The sequence below is a fragment of the Grampus griseus genome (assembly GCF_964374135.1).
Source record: "Grampus griseus genome assembly, chromosome: 2".
NCBI lineage: Eukaryota > Metazoa > Chordata > Mammalia > Artiodactyla > Delphinidae > Grampus > Grampus griseus.
The window spans coordinates 109329629-109355119 of record NC_139018.1 but is presented as its reverse complement, the minus strand read 5'-3'; the positions used below and the strand labels follow the sequence as shown (position 1 = coordinate 109355119).

The 25491-nt window shown below is 43.6% G+C and overlaps 1 protein-coding gene across 1 annotated transcript in view; it reads right to left on the bottom strand.

Moving 5' to 3' along the window:
* The window catches only part of DIS3L (DIS3 like exosome 3'-5' exoribonuclease), a 35173-nt gene extending 10114 nt beyond the window's left edge, over positions 1–25059 (bottom strand). Inside the window, exons 1-9 of the mRNA XM_082648771.1 lie at positions 24848–25059; positions 23123–23276; positions 14454–14582; positions 12487–12622; positions 8440–8616; positions 6767–6845; positions 5602–5763; positions 4624–4793; positions 3155–3316 (exon numbers count right to left, since the gene is read on the bottom strand). Coding sequence (XP_082504897.1) covers positions 3155–3316; positions 4624–4793; positions 5602–5763; positions 6767–6845; positions 8440–8616; positions 12487–12622; positions 14454–14582; positions 23123–23276; positions 24848–24986 — 1308 coding nt within the window. The 5' untranslated portion in view covers positions 24987–25059. The remainder of the gene's footprint in view (positions 1–3154; positions 3317–4623; positions 4794–5601; positions 5764–6766; positions 6846–8439; positions 8617–12486; positions 12623–14453; positions 14583–23122; positions 23277–24847) is intronic.
* Positions 25060–25491: the final 432 nt, after the last annotated feature.

Here is a 25491-nt window from a genome sequence, read left to right as displayed (position 1 = left end):
GGGTGGCTTATAAAGAGTACAATATCCACCCCATTTTCAAATGATCCATTTGAGCTTTTAATTCAAGTCAAGCCCGGATAAAAACCAACATGTCCCAAATATTAAAAGCATATTCCTTTTTGAAGCAGGATCAATCTCGAGCATTTTCTCTGCATTATTACCTGTTCAAGCCATCAATTTGCAGTTAAGTAGGCTAAAAGGGAAGAATTCTAGTCCTGTGAAGTCTAATCCACGCTTTATTTTGCTCTAACATTTTCACTAAGCTGTCAAAACAAGTCAACAAATAATTTCCAGATACTAACGGTAAACATAAAAACTTAAGAATGTAAAATATTCTAAAGTATTTTACTATTGTAGCCACCACTCTGTCAAAAATTATAATGAAAATAAGATACCCATATGCTCTTTTTTTTTAAACATCTTTATTGGAGTATAATTGCTTTACAATGGTGTGTTAGTTTCTGCTTTATAACAAAGTGAATCAGCTATACATATACATACATCCCCATATCTCCTCCCTCTTGCATCTCCCTCCCACCCTCCCTATCCCACCCCTCTAGGTGGTCACAAAGCACCGAGCTGATCTCCCTGTGCTATGCGGCTGCTTCCCACTAGCTATCTATTTTACATTTGGTAGTGTATATATGTCCATGCCACTCTCTCACTTCGTTCTAGCTTACCTTTCCCCCTCCCTGTGTCCTCAAGTCCATTCTCTATGTCTGCATCTTTATTCCTGTCCTGCCCCTAGGTTCTTCAGAACCTTTTTTTTTTTTTTTTTTAGATTACACATATATGTGTTAGCATACGGTATTTGTTTTTCTCTTTCTGACTTACTTCACTCTGCATAACATACTCTAGGTCCATCCACCTCACTACAAATAACTCAATTTCGTTTCTTTTATGGCTGAATAATATTCCATTGTAGATATGTGCCACATCTTCTTTATCCATTCATCTGTCAATGGACACTTAGGTTGCTTCCCTGTCCTGGCTATTGTACATAGAGCTGCAATGAACATTGTGGTACATGACTCTTTCTTTTTTTTTTTTTTGCGGTACGCGGGCCTCTCACTGTTGTGGCCTCTCCTGTTGCGGAGCACAGGCTCCGGACGCGCAGGCTCAGCAGCCATGCCGCTCCGCGGCACGTGGGATCCTCCCAGACCGGGGCACGAACCCGCATGCCCTGCACCGGCAGGCGGACTCTCAACCACTGCGCCACGAGGGAAGCCCCTATTTTTAGTTTTTTGAGGACCCTCCATACCGTTCTCCATAGTGGCTGTATCAATTTACATTCCCACCAACAGTGCAAGAGGGTTCCCTTTTCTCCACACCCTCTCCAGCATTTATTGTTTGTAGATTTTTTGAGGATGGCCATTCTGACTGGTGTGAGGTGATACCTCATTGTAGTTTTGATTTGCATTTCTCTAATGACTAGTGATGTTGAGCATACTTTCATGTGTTTGTTGGCAATCTGTATATCTTCTTTGGAGAACTGTCTAGGTCTTCTGCCCATTTTTGGATTGGGTTGTTTTTTTGATATTGAGCTGCATGAGCCGCTTGTATATTTTGGAGATGAATCCTTTGTCAGTTGCTTCATTTGCTACCCATACGCTCTTTTTTTAAAAAAAATAAATTTACCTTATTTATTTATTTATTTATTTTTGGCTGCATTGGGTCTTCGTTGCTGTGCATGGGCTTTCTCTAGTTGCAGTGAGTGGGGGCTACTCTTCGTTGCGGTGTGCATGTTTCTCATTGCAGTGGCTTCTCTTGCTGCGGAGCACAGGCTCCAGGCTCACGGGCTTCAGTAGTTGTGGCACACTGGCTCAGTAGTTGTGGCTCGCGGGCTCTAGAGCGCAGGCTCAGTAGTTGCAGTGCACGGGCTTAGTTGCTCCGTGCCATGTGGGATCTTCCCGGACCAGGGTTCGAACCCTTGTCCCCTGCATTGTCAGGCGTATTCTTAACCACTGCGCCACCAGGGAAGTCCTTGCTACCCATATGCTCTTGATGGCAGTGCAAACTGGCCCAATTTTTCTGAGGAACAATCTGCCAATTCATAGCAAAAGCTATTTAGATTTTTTATGCCCTTTGACTTGGTGATCTCACTTTAAAGATTACATTCCAGAAGAAAATGATCAAAAAAGAAAAGTAATATTTATGAAATGTTTGAAGTGGTACCTTTTATAATACTGGAAAATGAAAGAGCCCAAACGCTCAGCAATTGAGGAATGCTTAAGCAAACTAGAGTACATCACTAGAGAGTCATTGCCACCACTATTAAAAATAAGTAGGCTATGTCAATACAGAGAAATGATTCTTAAGTGAAAGAAGCAGAAAATAGACTGTGCACACTGTGAGTATAGCTATGCAAGAATAATAAACAAGATTTACGAGGATTTTAAAAGATCATAAAGTGATGAAAATAGCTGACGTTTTATGTTCACGGAATTTTTGTTTTCTGTAGAGGTTACAAAAACAGTTTCATAATGAGCATGATTTTTTTTTTTTTTGCGTTATGCGGGCCTCTCATTGTTGTGGCCTCTCCCGTTGCGGAGCACAGGCTCCGGACGCGCAGGCCCAGCGGCCATGGCTCACGGGCCCAGCCGCTCCGCGGCATGCGGGATCTTCCCAGACCGGGGCACGAACCCGTGTCCCCTGCATCGGCAGGCGGACTCTCAACCACTGCGCCACCAGGGAAGCCCCTGAGCATGATTTTTTGACCCATCGGTCAGAGATGTACGCAACCCAAGAAGCTGCTCCCTGCAGCTTTCTGCAGGTCTCTCGTTGAATGATTATGACAGGGACCAGAGCCCAGGTGGGTCTGTAACCAGGTACCCGTGTAGTACCACGGGGGATGGACGTATACTGACTGTAAGACACTGACATACCATTTGTAAGCACAGTAGGAAAACGTAAAAATTTGAGAGCTGTGAGGCTGCAGGAAACTAACTCTGCACTGGAAGCTGACTTCAATCTGGTTCAAACACAGAATAAAGAAGAGTGAGAGTTTTCCGTTATCTGTGGTTTTAGACAGTGGGTTGTTACATAGTACAAAGATTTTTCTTAATGACAAAACGGACAACAACAAAAGCAAAAAAAAAAAAAAGAAAAGTAGAAAAAGTCTTTTATCAGAACAAAGGGCTGGCGGAAGTCTGACCTGAGCTTCTGAGAAGGGGACAACTAAAATGCTGTTCTCCACCAGGATGGTTGCAATTTCCCCTTCCAGGTCTCCGATTCTTCCTAAAACACGCACAAAATGTCCACTTGGATACATGGATGTCGACTCCCAGGAATCAATGCGCACAACCACCCGGAAGTCCTGAACAAAGAGGGGGAAACATGAGCCCAGCGCCAGGAGTCGAATGGGTCAATTAGCAGCACCAAACAAACGAGCGATAAACAGCATCAAGCTCCAAAGAGAGTGGCCAATTTGCAAATAGCGGTTTTTCTTTCTTTTCTATTCTTTTTTTTTGCGGTACGCGGGCCTCTCACTGTTGTGGCCTCTCCCATTGTGGAGCGCAGGCTCAGCGGCCATGGCTCACGGGCCCAGCCGCTCCGCGGCATGTGGGATCTTCCTGGACCGGGGCACGAACCCGTGTCCCCTGCATCAGCAGGCGGACTCTCAACCACTGCGCCACCAGGGAAGCCCCTTTTCTATTCTTTTATTGGGTTCTTCCTGTTTTACTAAATTGCCAGATGGTAGGTAAATGCTTAGTGCAATGCTTTGAAGGGAGGCATTACCTCTCCGCACCAAATAAGTGGGAGGGAGAGTGTAGCCTGAGACAGAAAGCCAACTGTGACACATTCGAGTTAACATTTGTGACACAAGGGAAAAACCCAATTATGCATAGTCCAAATTAAATTTCAAAACAAAAAATCTCAATGTTTTTGTGTGGGGGAGTTACTTTCTAATTTCTTTAAAGTTACTTTCTAATTTCTTAAGACATCTTTTGGTGGAGAAGAAGGTTATCCGTATGAACTGAACCCCAATGCTTCTGGATTCCAGCAAACCATAGACATGGAATGCAATTGTTACAACTGGCCTCAGAGAGCCTGCGTGAGGCTTTGGGGATGGAAAGGTACACAACGACCAGATTACTGGCTGGGGACATCCTGCTTCAGTGTCTCACTTACAAACTGCAAAACATCGAGCAAATCAAATTGGGCGATGCCTACACCCTTCGCCACAGTAAAGGTTAATTTCTAACTTTCTTGTTTATGTCTTCTCTCCAGGGCTCTTATTCCTTTAAGGATAATCGATTCTGTGAAGTACCACTATATCATCCCTACAGGGCAGAGCCATCGTATTTCTATATCGCTTGCTGAAAGAAAGCTTGTTAGTGTTGGCAAAGTGTATCTATTGAAAAGTTTCTGTGTTGGACGGCTGGATAATGGATGTTCTCTCTTGCTGTGCTACACAGCTCTTTCTAGGACGGTTTCTCTCTGGCCTTCATTTTTTAACCAAGGACTACTTAACAGATGGTTCTATATATTTAGAATTTTTAGAAAACAGGATCTCAGAACACCAGATGCCATCACTAATTTATCCCTTCCTATGCAAAGGAGTTAACAGTTCCTGGTACCGCTCAAAAGCTGGCAAAGACAAGAGGCAAAGAGTAAAGGTACCTGGAGGGCTTCTGCTTGCTGAGTGCTAATTCGGATTTTGGGAATTCTATAATCCCAAGGTGTAACTAGGATTTTCCGAGCATTTTTGCCCTGCGATTGGACCTCTTCTTTGGATGGAAATGTCACCACATAATCCCGCCAGTTCTTCTGAAGGATACCCACCACTCTGCCTTTGGGAAAACAAAACAAAATAAAGCCTTAACTGGTAAGATGTCACCTATCTGGACTCTGACCAGTTCAGCAGTGAGGAGGAAAACAGGAAATGCAACATCCCATTTTTTTAAGCACATCCACACAAGTTGAGAGATGCTTAAACATTTGCCTTCCTTCTATTTTATCATTAAATGGATCATTTTTTTAAGATAGATAATTTTTTAAATTAACATTGTCAGTGTGCCCCTTCTTTTGTGGGGCCTGGTGTGACATTTATTTATTTTTAAAATAAATTTATTTATTTTTGGCTGCGTTCGTTGCTGCATGCGGGCTTTCTCTAGTTGCAGCCAGTGGGGGCTACTCTTCATTGTGGTGCACAGGCTTCTTACTGTAGTGGCTTCTCTTGTTGCAGAGCACAGGCTCTAGGCACGTGGGCTTCAGTAGTTGTGGCACTCAGGCTCGGTAGTTGTGGCTTGCGGGCTCTAGAGTGCAGGCTCAGTAGTTGTGGCGCACAGGCTTAGATGCTCCATGGCATATGGTATCTTCCTGGACCAGGGCTCGAACCTGTATCCCCTGCACTGGCAGGCGGATTCTTAACCACTGTGCCACTAGGGAAGCCCCCCCTAAGAGGGTTTTTATTTTAAGATGAGACATACTATATAGCATATTTGGGTGCTGATGAGAATAAAATAAACCAGAGAGGGGAAACTGACAATGTAGGAAAAGAGATGATATCATATATTAATAATTGCAGTATTTCTGGACTAAAGAGAGAAAAAATAAACCTTCCACATGGACGACCAGGCAACTTTACAGCTGGCTCACCTGTGGGCATGGGCTCACTCGGGGACTCGCCGTCATTCTCACCCAGGGCGGTGGTTCTTCCTTTCCATTCATTTTTAGGGAGCAGTTCGACAACTACCACGTCCCCGTGAATAGAGCGGTTTCGAGCCTTCATCCCGTGGATTAGGATGTCACTGACTAGACCTGTTTTGGGGGGCAGTACAGAGAAACCCCATAACGTCAAGGGGGAGGCCACACCAGTGAGGTCTTTCAAACATAATACGTTCGAGATCTAATCAGCATTCCTGCAAATAAAAGCTCCCTCCTTTCAAAGGTGAAGTTAAACCGAAGTCAAACTTTTATTCCGCAGGTTAGGAAGGAAGAAACACTGCTGCTATGCCATGCTGTATAATGCGCTTTCATAAGGCCACTCTCAACCATCTTTTAAGGTAGGTTCCCTGCATGAGGCAATGTAAGCCCACACTGGGACTCTCTCCCATAACTTCAGGGGCCATTGCGGCCAGGGAGCGGTCAGCGGGCTACTGAACTATGGACACTGCAGAACTGACAGGGAGAAGTCTGATGAGCAGAAGCCCGGGGTAAGCCACTGCTTCTCATTCTCCTCAACCTCGCCAGGTGCCCCTGACTATCTATCAGGGTTACTTTCACCATGTCATTGCAGAACTAACAATACACTCTATTATGATAAAACTTATTTACACATTTTTTTCATTGACGTTACTTTTTATACAATTCCAATGAGGCAATACGGCTCAGTGAGGCAGTACAGGGCAAAATCTTAAAGTCACAGCCTGCCTGCCTCAGCCTCAGGTGTAGCCCCGCCGCGTACCAGGTGAGTGATCCTCGTAAAGTCACTTTGCTTCTCTGTATTTTAGTTTCTTCACGTGTAAAAGGTGGTAAACAATAATAATACCTACTTGAAGTGCTTACAACAGTATCTGATGTATAATAAGCACTCAATAAAATATTAGCTATTACCATGTTTTAGAGTTATTACCATAAAATCAGAAATTATAGACAAAAAGCTGGGGAGGAAAAAAAACCAACCCACGATCCCACACAGCCAGTGTAGGCAGGGATATTTGACATGGCACACGTGATGTGACAATTTCAACTTTGCTTTCTTCAATGTGTAATATCAGAATAAAAAAGTGGTACGGAAATTTATGTAAGGTTTACACTGAACCTGAATCTTTACTGCTGGCTCCTTGAAGTCGAACAAAAGCTTCTATTTGTGCTCTGTGTTTGTTGACGTTCAGAGTTCCCTAAAATCAAAATAAAAATCATTTAATGTGAAAAATTTCTGCTTGCTTTACCCTCAAAAAAGTACAGTTAAAAATTTTAATGAAAATATCCCCATTATATTCTTATAAGGTTTGTGATCCCTTTCTTTAGGAATAATAATAATTCATTACCAAAGTTTATTTTCTCCAGAGAATGTACCATGATTTTTTTTTTTTTTTTTGCTGTACGTGGGCCTCTCACTGTCGTGGCCTCTCCCGTTGCGGAGCACAGGCTCCGGACGCGCAGGCCCAGCGGCCATGGCTCATGGGCCCAGCCGCTCCGCAGCATGTGGGACCTTCCCGGACCGGGGCACGAACCCGAGTCCCCTGCATCGGCAGGCGGACTCCCAACCACTGCGCCACCAGGGAAGCCCCTGTACCATGATTTTGACATACTCTTAGCTATACCAAGTGCTTCAAGTGCCAGGATTTATCTTACCTAAGTGATGAGCGGTCTTTAAAAAATCTTCTTCCTCAAAATATCCTCCCAGGAATGCTGTAAACTTCATTACCAGTTGGAAGCATTAGCCTCTCCATAGATATACTCATTAAAACACCCACATTTTAGGGAAGGAGTTTACAGTGGTAGGCTCAACCTTCAGACTGCATAAAAATCGTCTGAGTTGCTCGTTAGAAAATGTAAAATTCGTGGTAGAACAGTTCTGTATCTTGATTGTGGTGGTGAATACACAAATCTATGCATGTGATAAAACTGTTATGTGCACACAGACACACACACACGAGTGCATATAAAGCTGTTGAAATCTGAACAGCAATTTTATTTGATTCCTTCTCAAGACCCTGACAGCACGTGGGTCCTGGGTTTTGAGGGATCACAAAGGGGACCTTGAAAGAGGCAGGAAAATGGCAAAGGCCTGAAGAAGCCAAATTTCAACAACTTTAAAATTTTGCCAAACCTCCAGACCTTGATTCAAAAATATATTCTTTCCCAGTGACAGGAGGCATTTAAACCTACTGTGTAATGCTCGGTATGTAACCTAATTAAGAACACTAGAGGGACTTCCCTGGTGGCGCAGTGGTTAAGAATCCGCCTGCCAATGCAGGGCACATGGGTTTGAGCCCTGGTCCAGTAAGATTCCACATGCCGCGGAGCAACTAAGCCTGTGTGCCACAGCTACTGAGCTTACGCTCTAGAGCCCATGAGCCACAACTACTGAGCCCGCGTGCCACAACTACTGAAGCCCATGTGCCTAGAGCTTGTGCTCTGCAACAAGAGAAGCCACCGCAGTGAGAAGCCCGCGCACGGCAATGAAGAGTAGCCCCCTACTCACCACAACTAGAGATAACCCACACACAGCAACAAAGACCCAACACAGCCAAAAATAAAATTAATTAATTTTTTTTAAAAAAAGAAAGAACAGTAGAGAGTACGTCCAAACCGGAGGGCACTGTCTACAGAGGAGACTCCCACATCACCTTGAACATCGACAGCCCTGGCCTACTGAGGCCCGTCTCATTGACAGCCTTTGAAATCAGAGGCCTGTGACAGGAGGCAAGTAAAGAGAAGGAAACACACTGGCTGATCCTGGCGCCGATTCCCCATTACCACCCTCACCTGGATGTAGCGCCCAGACTTAATGCCGGCTTCTAACACTTCCAGGGGTAGATGTTCTGGGTACTCCTTCCCGTGGCTCTCCTGACTCTCATTCTCTCTTTCTCGTCGAGACTGAAGGATAGACTCACAAAGCTCGTGGGTGGCCTTTAAATCAGGCCAAAAATTGTCCAGGTAATTCTGCATTTAATAAAGGCACAAGAGAAACATGGTCAGAAGATAATGATTCTTTGTTATAGCAGCATTACAAAAAGTCCTGAACAGGAACTGCTGGCATGCAGTTTTGAAGAAGTGTTACATGAGCATTACCCTCCCAAGCCTCCTGCTACCAGTTCATTTCTACCATCTCACTAATCCCTGCAGCCTTGCCAAAGGAACCCAGGGAGGCCATTCCTACTGTGGAACGCTTCTACCTCCCTGATTACTCTGCACTTTCAAATCTCCCTCTCCACACACACGCGTGTACGTGCACACGGCCGGGATGCCTGTCTTTACACGTATCTCACTGCTGCAGATAACGGCCCACAGTGAATGGAGAGGAAAAGCTCCTACGTGTGCACTGTCTCTTTTTTTTTCACCCTGAAATAGCTGAAATTTATAAGAAGCCTAAACAAGCAGGCAAAAAGTGGCAAGGAGTAAAGTGTAATAAGGAAGTGTCTCCCCTCCCCCAACCCCCTGGCAATCTTGGAGGAGCAGAGAAGGGGAAAGATGTTTCTGTTCTTTGGTGTTAGGCTATCCAGCCTCATAAACTCCCCAAGGACTGCGTCTTCTTTTGTGACTATACAGATGTAGTCACACTTTTCACGTGGGGACACTTGATGCTCTGTCAATGTGACAACCCAGTACGAAACATAATTCTGAAACAAGTGTCATGGTCCCCTCCAAGGAGAACATTATTGAATATTATTGTACTTCTTGGTGTAACTTTCAGAGAGGCCCTAGACAAGACACCAAGGCGACCACCCACAGGGGGCTGGTGTGGTGAGGCTGACCATGCTCCATCTACTTCCTGTGTCCAGAATACATGCCCTCGCATGGTGGACCCTCACTAATTAAAATCAAACTTATGTATGATTTTAACTCTACTTTAAGCCTAAATTACAGGCTGGCACATTCTCTTTTCTCAAACTAAAATGAAGTTAATTATCTTTATTGTCAACTCCAGCACTTCTCCCACTAATTTCAGGGTTTTGTTCAAACGGCTTCCTTTCTTTCTCTAGTCCTTCCAGAAGTTCTGTCTGTGCTAACATCACTGCAATTCTATGGTCACTAATCACTCATCAACACCAAATGTTTGCCACTACGAACCAACTCTTCAAGAGGGATTTATTGTCCTCACTCTTCCCCATCTACCTTCAAGTCTCCACAGAAAATTCTGGGCTTCCTGCTCATCTGAACTTCATAGCATCTCTTTTTTTCTGCTGTCATACACCTCTGTGAAGCCCTCGGTCACACAGTTTGCTTAGGAAATGCTATACAAAATCAAACTGTACGATGCTGCCAGACTACAGAGAAAAGTAATTTTCATACAAAGTAGAAAAATATAATTTTAGTCAACTGTCCTCTGCAGGAACAAGACATGATATATTGCAACAGAAAAAATAAGTGACACTGCCATTAATATCCAGCGCCCCTGGAATTCTCTGGCATGCCAGAACACTTTTTTATAGCAGGGCAAGAAAATTCTATTGGCAAATCTTTAGCAATACATGCACATGGGAACCCTCATAGGATCTACAATTCAAAATCCAACTAGACTTTCTGTAAACTGACAGGGGTAATGGAGGGCCTTAGTCTAGTTTCTGAATCAAAAAACAATATCAACCACTGGAACCTGACTGACCAACTGGGCAGGCAGAAGAGACCAGTAATCTGTTTTTTGTTTTTTTGTTTTGAGATCAGTAATCTATTTAGAGATTAACAGGCATCCTACTCTCTGAAAAGGTACCTAAGAAATAGGAGAACTGTGTCCTTAAGACAGCTCAAAAAACTGTCACCGATAATGCTGCCTCTATCTGTTACATGTACACCAAGCTGGTCCAACAGCTTTCACATAAGTAGTATCACATATCACCCCTTCCTTTATCCCTACTGACCCCCACCCATGGTCACAAGTAGAGAAGAGTGAGGAACAGTGGACAAATAAGACTGGCCTTTAACACTGTGTTTTGGGAGAGGGTGTGGAGAAAAGGGAACACTCTTGCACTGCTGGTGGGAATGTAAATTGATACAGCCACTATGGAGAACAGTGTGGAGGTTCCTTAAAAACTAAAAATAGAACTACCAAACGACACAACAATTCCACTACTGGGCATATACCCTGAGAAAACCATAATTCAAAAAGACACATGCACCCCAATGTTCACTGCAGCACTATTTACAATAGCCAGGTCATGGAAGCAACCTAACTGTCCATCAACAGATGAATGCATAAAGAAGATGTGGCACATATATATAATGGAATATTACTCAGCCATAAAAAGGAACAAAATTGAGTTATTTGTAGTGAGGTGGATGGACCTCGAGTCTGTCATACAGAGTGAAGTCAGAAAGAGAAAAACAAATACCGTATGCTAACACATATATATGGAATCTAAAAAAAAAATGATTCTGATGAACCTAGGGGCAGGACAGGAATAAAGACCCAGACGTAGAGAATGGACTTGAGGACACGGGGAGGCGTAAGGGTAAGCTGGGACGAAGTGAGAGAGTGGCATGGACATATATACACTACCAAATGTAAAATAGATAGCTAGTGGGAAGCAGCTGCATAGCACAGGGAGATCAGCTCGGTGCTTTGTGACCACCTAGAGGGGTGGGATAGGGAGGGTGGGAGGGAGACCCAAGAGGGAGGAGATATGGGGATATACGTATACGTATAGCTGATTCACTTTGTTATAAAGCAGAACCTAACACACCATTGTAGAGCAATTATACTCCAATAAAGATGTTAAAAAACAAAACCTATGTCTTGTGCATATTCAGAAAGACAGTCTGGGAGGCAGCATGGTGGTTCAGAGTGCTGGAGTCAGACTGCCTGGGCTCTAACACACTTCCAGCACTTTTTCCCTGTGACTCTGGGAAAGTTGCTTAGCTTTTCTGTGCTTTAGCTTCCTCACCAATAAAATGGGGATTATAACACCTGCCTAATAGTGTTGTTGCAAGAGTTAAATGAAATAATACACTCAGAACAGTGCCTGGCATAGATCAACGTTGGGTATTATTCTTAGGTGGAACCATGTAGAATAACCATTTTGTAAGTCAAAAACAACAGAATATTGGCAGTTTTATCAGATTCAACCTATCATCATCATCATTACTACTAGTATTATTATTATAACTATAAACATGAGTTTACTATGAACTGGAGTTTATTGGGCTGCAGTCTTGGATGCTGGAGGCCTTACAGTCACAGGGAGTTTGCCCAAATTTGGCAAACTCAAGATTAATTAGTTGGAGAGTGATGAAGACATGGAACTTCTTAAAGTCTTCCTTTATTCTTTTTTTAATTTATTTTTTATTTTAAATTTTAATTTTAAACTATTTTTTTTCAGTTTTCACATTTTATTTATTTTTATTTTTTACATCTTTATTGGAGTATACTTGCTTTACAATGGTGTGTTAGTTTCTGCTCTATGACAAAGTGAATCAGTTATACATATACATATGTTCCTATATCTCTTCCCTCTCGCGTCTCCCTCCCTCTCACCCTCCCTATCGCATCCCTCTAGGTGGTCACAAAGCACTGAGCTGATCTCCCTGTGCTATACGGCTGCTTCCCACTAGCTATCTATTTTACGTTTGGTAGTGTATCTATGTCCATGCCACTCTCTCGCTTTGTCACAGTTTACCCTTCCCCCTCCCCATATCGTCAAGTCCATTCTCTAGTAGGTCTGTGTCTTTATTCCTTTCCTTCATTCTTTATTTTCCCTTTTCTGTACTGCCAAAGCCATCTAGAGCCTCACGGGCACTACTATGGAAATGAACACACGCAGACACACACACTCATGCACACACACATACTTATATAGACACACCAGCTGGAAATACCTTGAAGGAAATCACAAACACTCCTTCCGTTTCACTTCCATACTGCTGAATTGCCTCTTCATCTTCTGTCACCATAACGATTGGCATCCTGTCTTGGCAGTGGTGATAGTACCAAGTGGCTGCATTGTAGATGCTCCTAGAAAGCAAGAGGCACGTGAGCCCTCCCGAGGCAGACAAACCCAAGCTCTTGTTCAGAACTTCACACCTGGCTTTTAATCTTTTATCCTTTGGTTTATATAGACAGTCATTCGTTCATTCATTCAACAAATACTTCCTGAGCACCCATTATAAACATGCCCTGGGTTGGGTACGCTGGGGGATACAAAGATGAATCAGAAAATGCTTGACATCTCTTCTTCTCTAAGACATCCAACCACCACAGAAACCGCTTTCATTTCTTGCTATGGCCTAGCAACCGTGAGGCTCTGCCACCTTTTAACACATTTTAATTGGGGGGACGAGCCACACAGCACCACAGGGATGGTAAGCTAAATTGTGAGAGGCTTAAAAGATGAAGAAACAAGTCTTTGGCTAAGAGAAAAACTAGGCTGCAAGTAGCTGAAGATCATAATCCAATGAAGACAAAACCCAATGTGGCACCACCAATATGAAATGTCTGAAAATCTTCCTGAAAAGAAGCTGAATTGGAAAATGGAGTCTAGGTCAGGGGACATGTGTTCAGAAAAGGATCATGTGTCCAGTGAAGTGGATCAACTCAGAGAGTCAATTTCTGTAGGCATCTGTTTCCCTTTCTGCAAATTAAGATGCTATGTAAGGTTCCTTTAGTTCTAGAATTTAAAAAAAGATTCACTGAGTACTGACTGTGTGCAAGACTGTGTAGTCAGTAAGTGTGAGTACTCACATATGACCCAATCTAGGGAAAGACTTGCTTTCCCTTGCTGGTGGGAACTTGGGTTCTATTAAGGACTCAGTATATATCAGTGCTTATTTTGCTTTAGAGAATTTAAATATTTAATGGCTATACAGATAAAGAATTATAAGGAAGAAGATGATGTAAATGTTTTGTACGGATAAGCTATTTTAAAGCTTAAGGTCTCTTCTGCCTTCTACAGAAGACTGAAGCAGAGGCTATGGGTGCACCTGTACCCTAAGCCCACCTCTGACTTTAGCTGCAGCTGGGTGGCAGTTCCATCCCTCATCAATGGCCCACTGACTGGAGTTAACACCGCCGGGGAATGGCCCTCAGCTAAAGGGGTAAATAACTAAATGCCCTCGCCTCCACCCTTGGAGGTGACTTCTGAGGCACACTCTACATGGCTTCTTAGAGGTTCCCAGAGGACTGAGCCTCAGTTTCCCTCAGCAGTAATACATCCTTTACTGCTTTCCCTCCTTCTCTGGGCCACTCTCCCCACTCCTGCTTCTGGGAATTGCTTCTCACATAAACAACTCACGTCCAAAATCCTTGCTTCAGGTTCTGCTTTTAGGTGGATCTCAGTTAGGACAACGCACTTCCTAAAACAGCTTTACTAGAATTAACCTACCCATTTCAGTTTAATAAGACTGGCTGGGATATTAAAGCAACCTATACCAGAAAAAGTGAGATGACTTTAGCTTAAAAGTAGGACGTGTCCCTGCCGCTCTCTCTTTCTCTCTCACATACACACACACACACACACACACGCGCGCGCGCGCGCGCACGCACGCACTCACAGCATTAAAGCTATGTATGACTTTTGGATCACTGGAATGAATGATCCTACTAGCCTTTAGAGGTCTGGGGCAAACTTACTCTGGGCACCTATAGCTCCTTAGTTACAATTTCTAAAATATATGTAGTCAAATGACATATCTAGAATATTGACACATTAAGCATTTCAGTATTAATCACGGTTCCAGAAAAATTGTTGGTTTGTTCCACCATACTATCTAGATCAACTCCCAAATAACCAATGATAAAGAAATTAAAGAAGATGAGCGTGTGAAAACCCAGCTATTCAGGGCCATACCTGCTCTGCCACTTCTCCATGGACTCCCCTCTTTCCCGAGGGAGATAGCAGGACTGCTGGAATTCATTAGCGAAGAGAACACAATCATGACGCGCATCCTTCAGGAGATTTCGCAATTTGTTATACTGTCTGTGACACAGAGGAGAAAAGTAAATCTAATCTAGCAGGTACTCATCTCCTGCCACCTCTTGCTAAGGTTCAGAAAAGATGAGGGATTTTAGAGCGAAAGATTGATTGTTTAAAACCTGAGAAACACTTATTTACATTGGCCTTAATGTGTGCTGCGCTCTCGGGCTGCTGTTTCTCCATTTTGCCTGCTAGAATGTGCTGGAGCAGGGCCTCATTAATTAGTTTGTGGATCAGTTAAACTCCTCTACTCCCCTCTCCCTTTCTGGCTATTTATTATGTAATTATACAACCCTGCCCCACACAGCCCCTTCATCAAAGGCTCACAAAGGACAATGAGGCAAGCAGAGTTTAGTGCTTTTTTTTTTTTTTATTTTTTTGCTGTACGCGGGCCTCTCACTGTTATGACCTCTCCTGTTGCGGAGCACAGGCTCCGGACGCGCAGGCTCAGCGGCCATGGCTCACGGGCCCAGCCGCTCCGCGGCATGTGGGACCTTCCCGGACCGGGGCACGAACCCGTGTCCCCTGCACCGGCAGGCGGACTCTCAACCACTGTGCCACCAGGGAAGCCCTAGTGCTTTATTTTTGTAACTCACTTTGTTCTGTAAATGGTATTAGACATTAATGTTTTCCTTTCTGCTGGCAGCCCTAGGAAAGAACATGTAAGGTAAGTTTGGGAATTTATCTGTGAACGTTATTGATGCAGCCGCATTGTTTACATGAATGAAGGCTAGCTTCATCTATCAGACAACTAACAGAAAGTTTTAAGGTTTTTCCCCATCAGGAGACTTTTTTTTTTTATGTTTTAAAATAATTATATTGAACACACAGTGTGAACAGGTAGCTCTATCAAACTAGGACATACAATTTTTCTAATCCCTTGTACAATGGAAGAGAGATGTTCAATTTTTTTTTTAACATCTTTAATGGAGTATAATTGCTTTTCAATGGTGTGTTAGTTTCTGCTTTATAACAAAGTGAATCAGCTATACATATACATATATCACCATATCTCCTCCCTCTTGTGTCTCCCTCCCACCCTCCCTATCCCACCCCTCTAGATGGTCACAAAGCACCGAGCTGATCTCCCTGTGCTATGCGGCTGCTTCCCACTAGCTATCTATTTTACATTTGGTAGTGTATATAAGTCCATGCCACTCTCTCACTTCGTTCTAGCTTACCCTTCCCCGTCCCTGTGTCCTCAAGTCCATTCTCTATGTCTGCATCTTTATTCCTGTCCTGCCCCTAGGTTTTTCAGAACCCATCAGGGGATCTTTCCAATAATCTTGGCCAAAGAAAATAAAATATGAAGTCTCATATGGGTCAGTTTCTAAGAAGGTGCTTTTCAATTGTCTAGATAATGTGAAATACATAATATTCACAATTATCTTAAAGGAAGTCAATTGTTTATTTAAAAATGGATTGATATTAAACCAGATGTTAAATTAACATATAAATTATCCAAGATAGATAACTGGCATTTAACATAATAACATTTGTGCCCTTCCATTCCCACCTCCAGCCTGCCGCCACGGATTTTTAAAAATGAGTCTTTTCATTAAAGCAAACGCAGAACTCTCTAACTTATCCCCTCTAAATAAATGCCAACTACCAGTATCTGCGTCGTCTCAACACTTCATCAGAAAACAAGAAACACTGATTTTACTTTCTTAGTAATTCTGATTTTGAGCCACCTTAAAAAGGATCATCAAGTAACTACAACTTACAAAATGTCCTAATAAACAAAGGGATTCAGTTTCATTTCTGTGAATGGCAGCTTTCCTTAACAGAATTCCACTTGTGTAAATAAAAGCTGCCTCCCCACCCGCAGAAGCGCCTAGAACACGTTAAGTTTGTAATTTTCCCACTTTCACAAAGATACACTTAAAATCATTTTTCAAAACCTCTTAGAATATGCATACAAGAGTCTCCATCACCGTGCTAACAGGGTCGTCCCTGCAGGAGGGAAAGGCAAGGACTTTCACTTTCTGCTTTACGCATTTCTGTCATGCATGAATTTTTTTAAAAGTGCACTTTTTTGGTTAAGCAATAAAAGATTCTAGAAGAAGCTTTATAAACATCTGAAATTTATTATTTCAGAGAAAACACTGAAAAAATATTGACTATTTTTCCTGATCTTTTCCACTTTTTGCTCCCTTTATCCACACCCCTAATAAAGCACCTGAACCCAGGGCAGGTATTTGTTTACAAACTTCCTCCTCTGTGCTCCACTGAGTGCCTTCAGGGGACACACCTAGACATTCCCGATGCTGCCCTTCGTCTGCGTGGTCCTGCTCATGGTGAATGCAACTCAACCATCCATCCCTCAAAAAAAGTCAAAACTAGAACTACCATATGATCCAGCAATCCACTTCTGGGTATAGACCCCGAAGAACTGAAAGGAGGGTTTCAAAGAGATATCACCCATGTTCAGAGCAACATTATTCATATTAGCTAAAAGGTGGAAGCAGTCCAAGTGTCTGTCGGGCGATGGATGGATAAACAAAATGTGGTATATACATACCGTGGAATATTATTCAGCCTTAAAAGGGAGGTTCTGACATATCCTCAACACGGATGGACATTGAAGACATTATGCTGAGTGAAATAAGCTAGTCAGTCGCAGAAGAACAAGTATTGTATGAGTCCACTCATAGGAGTTTCTTTGAGTAGCTAAATACCTGGAGATAGAAAGTAGGACAGTGGTTGCCAGGGGTCTGGGGGAGGGGGAAATGGGGAATGAGTGTTTAATGGGTGTAGAGTTTCAGTTTGGGAAGATGAAAAAAGTTCCGGAGATGGGTTGCACAACAGTGTCCATGTACACAATGCCATCAAATTGTACACTTAGATATGGTTAACATGGTACATTTTATGTTATATATATTTTACCACAATTAAAAAAATAGCTATACTAATTGTCATAACAAAATAAAACAAACAAAAAAATAGAACCACCCATTTCAGCGGGATGAGTGCCGTGAAAGGAAAAGTACAAGGTGTGACAGGAACATGGGAGGGATAAGGGAGGCACCCAGGAGGAGGCAACGGACCTGAAGGATGGGTAAGAGTTAGGTAGACAAAGGGCCCAAAGGAGGAGAGAGAGGGGACAGAAAGCTCAAGAAAGCAGACAGTAGGCTTCCTCCTTGTATCTCTAGTACTTAACCCACGGCAGTCGCTCAATAACTATTTTCCAAATGAATCCATGAACTCACAACCCCTTGTGACAACAGTGATCCAAATACGAGATAAAAATGTCCTGGGACAAACTGATATTTTCAGAGCCCGGTTACTCTTTTGCTAGGCCTCACATACATCACTGCATTGGTCAGCACACCCGTACTTTAAACCTGGGGCTTCTCGAATCCTGTCCTCTCCGAATACTGATGCTCCACAAGCCAGACCCGGGCGCTTTACCACCACATGAAAGTAATGACAATCCTTGCCAATGTTTAGAAAAATATATCACCTAACAAAAAGAATTTTCTCAGTTTTCAGTTTCACTCCCATGCATTTTCCTTAGACTTTTAGTGTGTGCTTCCATTTGTCAGCTACCTATCAGCCAGATAAAACAAATGAACAAATGGCACAAGAATATTAATGGGGAAAGCAGGAAACAAACAGTGAATCACTCTGAGTGTGACAGTCGGGTTGTCTTGTAGGCAGTGGGCTTACGGCTATAATTTAATAGGGCATCCATACAACACAGTCGTAGTTTTTGCTAGTTAGGGTTGGTGGTGCATATGATGGAATTAGATATATGAGTATTCTGCATGGAGCCAGCAAAGAACATCGTGGTGCCTTGAACAAGTCTGGCCTGAATGACAGGACAACAGTTCCAGATAGTCAAGTACAATAAAATTATCTGAGGTTTAAAAAATTCCAGGCTTACAGAAAAACCCTAGTTTCCCTGGTCTGGCTAAAGTGTTTTTGAAATCTCCATTATCTAAACATTTCAGACAATTTCTTAGGGGGACAGCAAAACTTACCTTCTCTAGACTGATCTTTTTTTTTTTTTTACTATTTTTATTCAATGGTGATCTTACCTTCAGATGCAACATCCCTTCCCCCTGCTGACTACAGTCTCTGGGGATTAGAAGTGGGTGTCCCACAACCAGTGGCGAGAGGTACAAGGAAGTGAGTCCTGTACTCAATGTTGCATTTCTTCAGTTTTTGCAGAACCCAGGTAGGGTCTCCTAGACTTAAATTCAGAGGTCCTTGAGTTTTCTCCAAGAATTTCAGAAGTTTCTATTTCCATTTATATTAGGTGATATTCTTAAAACATTTTTAATGGAGTATATTTTGGACCAGGCTTCAGGCTGCAATGCCATTTGGTGTCAGTGTCTGCCCTCTTGGAAGCCTCAAGACACCTCAAACTCATGACCTCCCACTCCCCACCTTCTCCAGTGTTCCCCCTCTGTATCCAGTTACATAAGCCAGAAACCTTAGTGTCATCCTTGACACCACCTTCTCCTTTATCTCACTTATCTAAATCCATTACTAAGTCCTATAGATTAAAAAACAAAAAACAAAAAAAACAGTGGGGATTCCCTGGTGGTCCAGTGGGTAAGACTCTGCACTCCCAATGCGGGGGGCCTGGGTTCGATCCCTGGTCAGGGAACTAGATCCCACATGCATGTCCCAACTAAAAGTTCGCAGCCACAACTAAGACCCCAAGCAGCCAATATAAATAAATAAATAAAAATTAAAAAAAAACAGCTTTATTGAGATATGATTCATACCAAAAAATTCACCCTTTTAAGATGCAGAATTCAATGATTTTTAGTGTAGTCACAGCATTATGCAACCATCACTACTATCTAACTCTTTTGTCAGCCCCCAAAAGAAACTTATACCCATTAAGCAGTCACTCCCCATTCCCTCTGACCCTTAGCCCCTGACAACCACTAACCTACTTTCTGTCTCTTGGATTTACCTATTCTGGGCATTTCATATACACAGAATCATACAATATATGATTTTTGTGTGTGTGTGGGCAGGGGGCTGGATTATTTCACTTAGCATAATAATTTCAAGGTTCATCCATGTTGTAGCATGTATCAGTACTTCATTCCTTTTCATGGCTGAATAATATTTCATTGTATGGTTAAAGCACATTTTGTGTAACCATTATCAGTTGATGGACATTTGGGTTGTTTCCATTTTTGGCTATTATGAATAGAGCTGTTATGAACAAACATTCACACACAAGTTTTTGTGTGGACATATTTTCAACTCGCTTTGCTATATACTTAGGAAGTTCTGTGGATCTTATCTACTAAACAGCTTTTAGAAATGTCTATTTCTCTCTCCATCTCTAAGCTACCGACATCTCTCATGTGAACTAAAGCCTCCTCTTCTTTTCTCCAAGCCTCTTCTCCACTAGCCTAGTAATCCTTTAAAAACAGGAATCTGATCATGTTATCCCCCCTACTTAAAACGCTTCACCACATCCCTGAGGCCCATGGGGGCCTACCTTAGTCCAATCCAGGGCTCTCTCCTCCCTCATTCTCCACGTTCTCTCTCCCCATGGCCTCGCACAGCAGTTTCCTCGCCTGGAAAGCTTTTCTCCTTTCTTTGCCTGGTTTCCTCACACTCATCCCTTAGAGCTCAGCACACGCACCTCACTCAGGAAAGCCTTTCCTCCCTGCCTAGTCTGGGCTCTCCTGAGCCCAGCACCCCTCCCTCAGCGCGCCTGTCACAGCTCACTTCTCCATCTGTTTCTCTGGTTATCAATTACTGCCGGTCTCCCCCTCAAGAGCGTGTCTGCCTTTGCTCGCCACTGTATGCTCAGTGCTAGCACAGTTTCTGGCACATAGAGCCTCTCAATAAATATTTGTAGATACACAGATGAACACCTGAACACATGATTGAAGGCAGTGGACAGGTCACCCTTACAGGGAGATCACACGGGCCCTCAGTAAGTAAGCACTTGAGGATTGTTAGATAGCAGAATGTGTGATTATCCTGATCAAAAACTTGACATTTTTCATACAGTTTTGTACAATAAACTTATGAGGACATTTTTCTGCATTGATATTATTGAAATCAAACTACAAAATCATATTAAATATAGAGCTTATGCCTGTAGCCATAGAGGCTGTGTCTTTCTAGTATTAAACCCAACTCTGGTGATTTCATGTCAGTAAAATAATGTCACTGGTCACATTAAATTAATATTCATTTGTAGCCTTGTTTAGTTTGAAGGTCTGATTTGGGTTTAGGGTTGCATTAAGTACTTAGGTATGAGGATTTATGCCTAGATTTATGTTGAAACATATTTAAGTAACAATACAATAAATTAATTTAAATTAACACTGGGTATCCATGAGAATTTTTTTCTTTTAGAAACAAAGTCTACTACATTACTCATGTTGAGTAACACTGATGTAGGATGGGGATCACGTTGACCTCTTAAAGGGTCCTCTCCAACTATAATATTTTGATTCCAGTCTTATGTTATGTACTAAGAAACTGAGATTCAAGCTATACAGAAGGCATTCAGGAGGGGGTCAAAAGGAGAAAGCAAGGCATCCTTCTACCAGACACTAGACCAGACTAGGTATTTTCACCTGACAAACCTTTCCTAAGCAATAATATTCCTAAAAGCATATAAAATAGAATGAATTATTTACCAGCATCTCAAAAATCTCGGAGGAAGAACTGAAAAACAAAATGTTTTCCAATATTAAATGAAGCAAAGCACCAGAGAGGCTCTGCTAGGCCACCTTTGGTTAAATACAAAAACTCAGATGACTTATGCTTAACACTTATGAAGGCCAAATTAATCAAGCAAATCTCCCGGATCTTACATATTGAATGGCTCTCATCAACTTTAAAGTTAGCTTTGAATATATGACACTTTCCAGGGCTTAGGTAATTGTGGTCCTTTAGCTGTTTCAACCTGAATACACCTGCTGGTCGCTTAACAGGTAAAGAAAGCACAAAGTCCCCAACTTGCTGATTCCTTTTCCTGCCTCTTGTTCCTCTTCATCAATCATGTTCATCTCCCTGCATTAAGACCAGTCTCAAACCTATTTCCTTCGGAGGGCTTTTTAAATCCCCACACCCCATGTTTACTTCTGCACTTTACATAGTCCCCATTAAATTATTTACATGTGTCCAAGGTATGTCATAATTACCCTCTTGCTTCTTGCATTTAATCCCAACAAGACAACAAGTTTGTTGAGAGAGGGAACAAGACTTCTTTTTGTACTCCAGAAGGCCTGGAACTAGGAACTCGAAAAGTGCTCACCAATGGCAAAACCAGAGTATTATCCTGTGGGCCTGTTCCATAACTCCTCAGCTTTTGTTTTCACGTTTAGTGCATTCAGAGACACGGTAAAGCAATGGAAAACCAATCGTTTTTCATCAAGTTAACTACTTTTGAAATGTTCAGGAAAAAAGACATTTAAATTCCAATTCTTTGCTTTTGAATGTCCCCAGGAATTGATTTTTAAAACAATCCTTAATATTAAAAACATTTTAGAAAACAGAAGTTGAAAAGGCTTAGCAACCCACATGATAACAACAAATTGATTTTAGTAGCAGAAATTGAAATACGACACCTGGAACAGCATTTAAACCTGGATGTGTATAAACATCTATATCTTTGTGTCTGAACAAAATCAACTTCAAGCTCATATAAAAATATTCTATCTGAAAAACCTGCACACAACCTAGTTAATGCATATTTTTTTGAACTGAGCATATAATAAGAACAACTTATCATTTTCATATACAAATAAACACATTCATCTTTTACTACCAAGGTCTGAAAAAACCACAACATTTGAAAAAGAATAAACACATAATTTCTGCTTAACTTGTGGTGTTAAGAGGTTGGGTATATAATTCTAATATGCTGTTTCCATACAGTCTTCAAGTTCAAATCACAGATCTTTTCCCAATGTAAAGGAAGCAAAACCATTTATAGAGTATTTGTTTAAAAGGTGAACAACTGTTCTTCATTTAGGTACAAGGCAAGCATTTTAGACTGATTTCAATCAGAAATTCTTTGTTTCGCAAATACAATTCCTATGGTTGGTGGTTATACTAGTAATCTAAAAATAAAACAAGTTAGTTCTGGTTTCATTGAATAAATCACCACAAGTACAACTTGCCTCCACAATAAAGGAGCCTCAAATTTTAAAATACTTTCTTTTTCCCAAGGGGAAAAAAATGTAAGTTTCTGAAACAATATATCTATAAATAAGAAGATTAAATAACATGCAGTCTTCAACATGATATAGGCAATAGCTCTGCTACTATAAAAATGCAAACCAAAAGGCAAGAATCTTAAATACCCACATCGTGGGGACACTGCAGTTTATTGATCTGCAGTCAGACCTTTTGGCCAGGTGTTGAAGCAGAAATATAAAATAATGTTACTGCATTCCTCACTGGCAAAAAGAATGCCAAATTAGCTCAAAAAGTCTTTTCTGACGAAAATAATGAATTCCTCCCCTTTCTCTCCAACAAGGAACCTCTTCTAAAGGGGGAAAAAAGTCCGCACCATAAAAAAATAAATAATGCAAAACAGATACCTCCGGCCTCTTTGATGCTGCACAGCTTGACATGCCGTTTGCATGAAAATAATTCCCTTCAATTCAGGAAACTCAAGGATCTCGAGGTAATCTTGAACGACTTTCCAATCTGGGATCATGTAATGAGTCACGTCACTAGACAAGAGTTTCCCATCTGAAGCATAATTCAAAACAGAAGAGATTAGACAACGTTTGCAAACTTAGTTTATTATGATTTCAATGTCACGGTGCCCCAGTGTGCAGAACAACTTCCAATCTTAACTACATTGTGTAGTTTTTGTTTTGTTTTGTTTTTTTGCGGTACGTGGGCCCCTCACTGTTGTGGCCTCTCCCGTTGCGGAGCACAGGCTCCGGATGCACAGGCTCAGCGGCCATGGCTCACGGGCCATGGCTCCGTGGCATTTGGGATCTTCCCGGACCGGGGCACAAGCCCATGTCCTCTGCATCGGCAGGCGGACTCTCAACCACTGCGCCACCAGGGAAGCCCCACTGTGTAGTTTTTAAAAGACAAATCTACTTTGGTAGAGGCCCAACGTTCAGGTAAATTCAGCACCTTCATTTTTCTGAAGCTGTGATAATAAAAGCTCAACGTGGTTTATGGTGTTGCCAGTAATGTAAAAGATGACGGATTAAAAAAAAACACACAAAAACAACCAAATCTTCAGCACAACTTAACTATATATTGTTAACCCACTGACCTACACTCACATTCCAATGGGGCTCCCCAAATACACGTTAACCACTTGTTTATGCCCAGCCATTTTAAGTCGGTTGTGTCTCAAGCTTGTGAACGTGTTCAAAAGTCTCCAAGGGCCAAAAAGACTGAATTGACTAGAAAAGATGCTCAGTGCAAGCAGAGGCGGTGGTGGCATTTCCACCTAGCCCGCGTCTCGGAGCTGGTTAGTCAAGCTGTAATTGAAATGTTCACCTGAACCGTAAGCTGAGGATCCCAAATATTCGCTGAAAAGGACCACCACGCTCCTCTCCCACCATAGGGAAGAGAACCAGTAACCATCGTTAAGTCGGCCACCCCAGCAGCCCAGAAATCAAGTGGAGGAAGGTGTAGTGGGCAGCCGACCCAAATCCAATTTCCCCATGACCTTCCTGTACAATGAGGGCCCAGATGATCCACAAATCCTACAGTCAAGAGGGTTCTCCACTGGATGTCTGAGGCCTAGGTGCTGGCAGGGAGCAAAGCAAAGAAATGTACAACGAGGAGCGGCAGAGCGTCAGCTCCGCGTGCCCGGCTCGCACTGCAGGGCCCACAGCTCGGGTCCACCGGATTTCACTGCGGCGAGCCTGGGGGCAGGACGCTCCAGCGCCCACAGGCCCCTCGGAAAGCCCCAAACCGCGCCCTCTGCGCTGCGGGGGCGCCTGCCTCTCGGCCCTTCCGTTTTCCCGGGCAGAGCAGTCGGGAGTCGCTGTGGAGCGACAGCGGAGCCGTGGCGCGGCTCGGAAGCCGCCGGCCCCTCGCGCCCGACCTGCAGCCGGGCCGGAGGTGATGCCTGGAGGCCGGCGGAGGCCCGGGGGCCTCGGACTCGTCAACGCCACGGCCTCGCGCTCCGCCTCTGGGACGCGCCCTTCCGCCTCACGGCCGACGCTCTACCCCGGCGCCGCCGCCCTGACGCCCGCCCGCTCTCGGCCCCCGGCGATCCCGCCCGGGCCAACCCGCTCCCGCCGGTCCTCGTCTGCCCACCCTCCCCAGCCTCCAGCCCCTGCCCTGACCGTTGCGGCAGACGGCGGGCTGCGGGCAGAGCGGGCTGTTGCAGGGCACGCTGGGCCGCAGGTAGTGCTCCCGCACGATCCGCAGCGTCCGGCCCTGGAAGGTCCTCAGGAGCAGCACCTTCTCCCGCTTCTGCAGCATGCTGGCGGCGCTCCCCGGGCAGAGCTCCGGGCCCCGCGAGGCCGCCCGGAGCAAGCGGCTGGGAAGCGGCGGGCGCAGCGCGGCGCGGGCGGAGGCGAGGCCGAGGCTTCGGGCCCGCCCCCTCGGCCTGGTTTCCGCGGAGCTCCCGGCCGGTGGGACCTCCTGGCGGCGGCCTAAGCGCTCCGGGCTCCGCACCGAAACCGCCGTAACGGCCCACGCCCTGGGGTTGCGAGCAGCAGGAGGCCGGCGGTGTGGGCGCTGCAGCTGGGCCCACAGTCTCCCCCCCAACCCCGCCTCAGTTTCTCCCCTTCCTACAATTGCCTGGGAGGGGTGGAAACCACGCAAAAGACTTAAGGGAGACAACCATAATACAGGTCTTCCTCCGCTTAACGATGGGGTTACGTCCTGATAAACCCATCTAAGTTGAAAATTTATTTAACACAGCTAACCTACCCAACATCACAGCTTAACCCAGCCTACCTTAAACCTGCTCAGAACACTTACA